This window comes from Sorghum bicolor, chromosome 2 (assembly GCF_000003195.3).
Source record: "Sorghum bicolor cultivar BTx623 chromosome 2, Sorghum_bicolor_NCBIv3, whole genome shotgun sequence".
NCBI lineage: Eukaryota > Viridiplantae > Streptophyta > Magnoliopsida > Poales > Poaceae > Sorghum > Sorghum bicolor.
In genome coordinates this window covers 62,046,147-62,052,608 of record NC_012871.2, presented here as the reverse complement: position 1 = coordinate 62,052,608, position 6,462 = coordinate 62,046,147, and the positions used below count along the sequence as shown (strand labels likewise).

Genomic DNA, 6,462 nt, shown 5'->3' with positions numbered 1-6,462 from the left:
GGCTTTACTGTAACAGTGCAAGTAATATCGCAATTTACGCCTAGTTACTTGATGCCGACGGGTAAACTCAGATCAACCATGGACTACAACTAGTTAATGAAATCTCTTCTTGGAGAATCCAGAGAACCTTTGGAGAATCCGAGTCGCATTTGTATGCGTCAGTAATCTCAGCTTGCATTGGTTCTTCTTTTCTGAATACACCTATAAAAACCACATCGGGACCGCCAACACCAACAGTCCAACACAACACACCTCACGGCATTTCTCATTCTGCAAAGATGAGGAGAACCACCGCCTTCTTCCTCCTCTCGCTCACCATTCTGCTGGGCACATCACTCGCCGGCGTCACCGATGTGTCGCAGGAGGCTCAGCTCAGAAAGTTCCTGTCGTCCAGGGCCTTGAAAAGGCTGACGAAGAGGGCAAGCAGCGCGAACGATGATGCCGAAGAAACCGACCCATGGGCCGACCCCAACGCCTTCGCCCACCTGCCCGAACGCTGCAAGGGCCCGGCGAGCGGCAGCAAGGAAGCCGACCGGGTCCTGGGGCTGCCTGGCCAGCCGCCGCGCGTCAACTTCGAGCAGTACTCGGGGTACGTGACGGTGGACGAGGAGCACGGCCGCGAGCTCTTCTACTACTTCGTCGAGTCCCCCTACGACGCCGCCTCTAAGCCGCTCATCCTATGGCTCAACGGAGGTACACGTATGGCCGGCGGGGTCAGCAGCATATATATAGTTGTCGTCGTCGTCCAGGACGACGAGTTCGTTGTCTCACAGTACCGGCCGTTCCCTGGACGGATCGACGTGTGTTTGTGCAGGGCCAGGATGCTCGTCGCTGGGATTCGGTGCCATGAAGGAGCTGGGCCCGTTCCGTGTCAACCCGGACGGCAAGACCCTGAGGAGGAACAAGCACTCGTGGAACAACCGTACGTGAAGCTAGCGAGCGAGCCTGTTGGCTGTGCCGCCGGCGCCGCCGCGCGTACGTAGCATAGATCATGGTAGAATTTGGCAGCCGCGTGACTGATTAGAGTGCTTGCATTTGCATTGCTTTGCAGTGGCTAACGTGCTCTTCCTGGAGTCGCCTACGGGCGTCGGATTCTCTTTCTCGAGGAACGCCAGCGACTACGACACAGAAGGCGACCAGAGGACCGCCGAGGACACGTACGTGTTCCTGGTCAAGTGGCTGGAGAGGTTCCCCGAGTACAAGGGCCGCGACTTCTACATCAGCGGCGAGAGCTACGGCGGGCACTACGTCCCGCAGCTCGCCACAGTCATCATGTACATGAACCACTACCCGGGCCTGCTGACTCGCGTCAACCTCCAAGGCATCTTCGTGAGTGATGCATGCTTAGCCATCTATGCTACTACATAAATCTCTTTGAGACGGATAATTTAGATTAATGGAGGCGGGTATTACAACGGTCTCCAATCAAAAGTCACGGTTAATCCATGATTAACGGAGGCGGCTGCTTTTACCCACCTCCGTAAATCGAAATAAAATAATAAAAAAGACGAGCCTAATGCCTGTCCATACGAGCCCGATGTCGAGCCCAGCCATGCTGCCACCGTCCGCCCCTAGATCCGTGTCTAGACTCGCCGTCGGTGGAGCCCCTGCAGCGGGATCTGGTGGAGATGGGGATACCTCGCGCTGCATCCGCTTTCTCGCCATAGATCCAATGTCTCCGTTGCTAGGGCCTCCGCCTCTAGGACCTTTGTCGTGTCGGGTTCCTCCGTCGATGGAGCAGCTCGGGGGAGGAGGACGCGTTGGTGGAGTAAGTTTGGGGATGACACTAAGGCCACCGGATCCGTCGAAGGGAGGAGGGGCGAGCCGGATCTGCCAAAGAGGAAGGGGCGCCGCCCGGCGCAGGGGAGAGGGAGGGGCGCCACCTTGCCTTACTATTGGCACCGCGCTTGAGAGAGGAGAGCGGAGAGAAGGTGCACCACTCGGGGTCGCGGAGGGAAGAGGGAGGAGGGGCTTCGCTTGGGTTCATGGAGGAATAAGGGCCGCTCGACGGGGCCATTATCGGAATAGGAGGGAGGAGGCATGACAGAGAGCGAGAACTGAACGAGAAACCCTAAGTGTTTGTTTTTATACTCGAAGTGGTTATCAGCCTGGGACGGTTGGACTCAGCCTTTTTGTAGTAGGTAGGCCTATAGTACGCTCGTCTCCGAAAATAAATTTAAGGAGGCAGGCTCGTTAAGACGATCGTCTCTAAAAATAACTATTGTTAGAGGCGGTTGTCTTATAATGCCCGTCTTCGTAAATTGATTTTTCTAGGCAGGTAAAAGTGATTGTCTCCATAATTAAAATGTCTGCCTCCTTTAATCAGTCAGGATTTTAGAAGATGATTAAATTTTGTGACCGTCTCAATTAATAAAACTGCATCATCTTGTAAAATCATCATTTATTTATGTAGTAGTGCTACTTAACCGCGCGCGTCCCTTCGTCGTCGTCTGCTTGCTTGCTCATTCACTTAGGTTCCGTTCACTGCATGTCTCCGTCGATCTGAACTGGTGATCTTATGTGGCTTAACTATATAGTTCGGCAACCCGTTGCTTGACGACTACATGAACGATAAGGGGGAATTCGAGTTCCTGTGGAGCCACGGCGTGGCGTCCGACGAGGAATGGGCGGCGATCCTCGACAACTGCACCTTCACCCCCTCCGACGACTGGCCGTGCGTCGATTCGGCGCTCGCGGTCCGGAGAGGGAACATCGATAAATACAACATCTACGCGCCGGTGTGCCTGCAGTCCGACAACGGCACCAATTTCGCCAGCAGCCACGTACGTAACATATTGATCGGACACCTCTTCATTCTCATGTGATCTCACTACAAAGGCAACAACAACAAAAAAAAAATCTCCATTGTTCACTCACACGTGCTGATGAAGTGATGATTGCAATTTCTGGTGTGTCAGTCGTTGCCCGGCTACGACCCGTGCAGCATCCACTACATCGAGCCGTACCTTAACAACCACGAGGTGAAGCAAGCTCTGCACGCTCGGGTCGACACCAATTGGACAGGCTGCAGGTAAGTGCCGACGACCCCAATCCCAGTGCTTGCTTCGTGGCTGCGCCTTTATTTGCATTATTTACTCCATATTTCATAAAGCGGGGAGCCTTTGTTTGCATTCTCAGCCCCGTCTGATGCCTAGTGTACTCTTTTGTCTTGTTTGGTTCAGTCAAGTAATTTTTGACTGGAACGATGCCCCCGAGTCCATGGTGCCAATCATCAAAAGGCTGGTCAATAATGGGCTAAGAGTATGGATATATAGGTACTGATGAACTTATGCCGTCTGGCATAGACAATGAAAAGAACACATAATAGTCCAAATTTCGTCAGAATGAAGCATACAAGTGCATCACCATTTTCTCCCTGAAATGTTCTGCAGTGGTGATTTTGACTCCGTATGCTCAATCTTGGCGACGCGGTATTCTGTCAATGATCTCAATCTAACCATCACGACTAAGTGGCACCCTTGGTACACCCCTGACAGTGAGGTAATTAAAGAAGGCTTAGAATAGAAAAGAAATAGTTTCGATTCATATGTAATTGGGAATTTTTTTTTCATGTGGGATGCCAATGGATGCAGGTGGGAGGCTATATTCAGCAATACCAAGGAGGCTTTACGTTTGCGTCAGTGAGGGCAGCTGGCCATTTGGTACCTACTTTCCAGCCAAAGAGATCACTTGTTCTGCTCTACGCTTTCCTGAAGAACATGCTCCCTCCTGCTGATCCCAAGTACAGCCTCCCTACTGGTCTGTTGACCCCAAACTAAAGAACTGGGCATTCATTCAATAAATTCCCTGTAGGGGCTTCGACCCCTCCAGCTTCGTCAGAAAAACATTTCCACTTCAAGTTCCTTTTGGGATGATTGATCATGTCCTTTTTTCTTTACTTCCGTATTACAATGTCTCGTTGTGTATACACAAGCTTAAAGAATGAGTTAGTAGTACATTCAGTTCATGATCTTGTGGCTTAAACAACGACGTTTGCTGAGAAGCTTTGTAATGGGTGCCCAGTTGGTGTTCATCTCAAAATGAATAATGATAATTTCACAGCCTTCCTTTTGCAGGATGATTATCTTAGAACCACAGTCGTTGTATTTTTGCCTAAAGTTTGTGATGAGTAAGTTGAATTGTAAAAAAAAGTAATTTTTGGTGGATGTTGACTCCACAATGTTGTAGTACCCCATCGCCTGAGATTCGGGCTATTTAGCCAACAACTTTTTCTTTTTTATGACTATCCCATAACTTTTTTGTGACCATGCGTTTGCATGTTCTTTATTAAGAGGAAGTAGAATTTTAGATTACAGGAGCAGGCTTCCGATGGTAAATGAGATTTACCATCAGTTACCAAGGACCAATAAAACACTAGGCAATATTACAAAATCAAATTTGCCACAAAACGAAAAAGGCTCCCTCCAACTACAGCAGAGAAGCAGTGTGCTCAGCTTCCTGTACCGAGCCAGAGACCACTCTCGCCCCTCCTCCATGATTCAAGGCAACAAATTGACCGGTTGAGTCCATGGGCCTCTGAACATCCTAGTATTGCGCTCCTTCCATATGGACAAGCTGATCAAGAAGAACAGAGAGTCGAAACCCGATCTAGCTATCTTAAGCGTCGATTTCCTCTCCTGCAGCCACCACACAAAGATGTTATCATAGCTTACTGAAATGGCGTGGTCCAAATGCAGCTTCCTGAGCATGGCTGACCACAGCTCACTGCTGAAGACGCACATGAGGAGAAGGTGATCTAGAGTTTCAGGGCTTTGGTCGCAAAGCACACATATGTCAGTGTCCTATAAGTCGTGCCTCACCTCCTCTCAGCAGTCCAACATCTTCGGTGTAAAGTACTATTCTGTCCTTTTCTTTCCTTAGACTTGTTTTCCCCCTTGCCTTTGTTACCCGCTGTTCATTTTAATAAATTTCTGCAGGGACTACGGTCCCTCCAGTTTCCTAAAAAAGAAGAATTTTTTAACTTTTGAAGGTGTGCTAGTCTCTACAGTTGTTTAGCACCCAACGGTTACGATGAGTCAATGAACATGGTTGCGTAAACTGATGACGAAGAGTAGCACCCGTCATTTGACCAACACCAGTAGAGCTCCCAAACATGAACGAAATCTAGAAGCACCTGCGCCGTTAGAGTCCCGTCAATGTCTTGAACCCACGCCCTCTGGTGAAGTGCCTGAGCGATGTACCTACGGTGATGAAGGACCGCAAACAGTGACCAGAGGAGGGATGAATAGGAGCTTCAAATTTCTCTCAAAATATTTGGCCACTATCCTAAAAGCAAACCTCAAAAGCAAACGCATGCTCGAACGAAGAACACACGCACCAAGTGGCTTGGTACCTCTGGTGATGACCAAGAGGCACAAAAGAACAATCAAGAACCAGCCAAACCGAGCACTAGATGAAACACCAAAGAATCAGTGAAAACTATGATTTGCTGGACTGTCCATAATAAATTGCAGGACTACCCGTCTAAACTTGCCGCACTGTCCGTACTAAGTTACCGGACTGTTCATTGGTCAAAAATCATAAACCCGAGCCGAGAGGAAGAGTTTTGTTCATGGTCTGAAACACAAGCTCGGACTGTCCACTGATACAACTGTTATGCGGGGATAGAAGCTCTGAACTCGAGTCCGGACTATCCGGGGTTGAGTCCTGGACTGTCCGTGGGTCGTGTTCCACCAGCCTCGAAAATCGTCTCAAACACAAGATCACCTGATTTATGGCCAAATCAAAACCAACTGCCATTAAATTTGGTACACATGGTCACAAGGTAGTAGGTGAGTTATCTCTAAGAAATCATCGTCCAATTTGAAGCCAATCTAAGAGAAATCAAAGGAGAACGAAAAACATTGGTTTCAAACTCTAGAGCAAGAACCACCTCGATCTAATAGCTCGTGAGAAATTGGGTGATTTTCCTTTGGCAGAAAGATTCAACTCACGTCATAGCTCATTTCAACACAAAAAGAATGGATCAAAATGGTCTCAAAATGACAAATCAAGCCACACAAGAAAGAGGGCAAAGAGGAACTCACGAAGAACACAAAATACAATCTTCACAAACTGAATCCCGAAGGACACAAGGTGGTTAGGGCCATTCCTGCTATCAAATCTAAGTGTTTACACAAATCACATGATTTTGTGGACCTCTCAATAGAACCCTAAGGGGAGGGAGAAACCTAAGAATGACCAAATAAAAGAAGTGGAAGAGCTGAGCGTGATTGGGGCACCCCATCCTTATATATCAGGGCTACTACACACCTCAAAGTTTTCTTAGATATTTTGGAGTTCAACCACATAATCCCAGGACGTTATGGTCCAACCTAAGTAATCTTTATCCGACGGCCACCACATCCTTCATGAGATAGCTTCGCCTGAACGTGAACTCCTCGATGTCGCCACGTGTTGTTCGTTCCTCCTCGGAACCTCCGCCCAAGCTTTGAGGTCCAA

General features: G+C 48.8%; 1 protein-coding gene across 1 annotated transcript; it reads left to right on the top strand.

The window, feature by feature from the left end:
- On the top strand, positions 279–3,779 carry LOC8063716 (serine carboxypeptidase-like 28). The gene is made up of 7 exons (XM_021453552.1): positions 279–693; positions 815–922; positions 1,052–1,329; positions 2,538–2,783; positions 2,919–3,031; positions 3,393–3,501; positions 3,594–3,779. Exons 1-7 carry the CDS (start codon positions 279–281, stop codon positions 3,777–3,779), a joined length of 1,455 nt encoding a protein of 484 aa, XP_021309227.1.

Coding starts and splice junctions, on each gene's coding strand:
- LOC8063716 (XM_021453552.1), top strand. CDS start 279: ATGAGGAGAACCACCGCCTTCTTCCTCCTCTCGCTCACCATTCTGCTG. Junction 923..1,051: donor CAAGCACTCGTGGAACAACC/GTACGTGAAGCT, acceptor ATTGCTTTGCAG/TGGCTAACGTGCTCTTCCTG. Junction 2,784..2,918: donor CCAATTTCGCCAGCAGCCAC/GTACGTAACATA, acceptor CTGGTGTGTCAG/TCGTTGCCCGGCTACGACCC.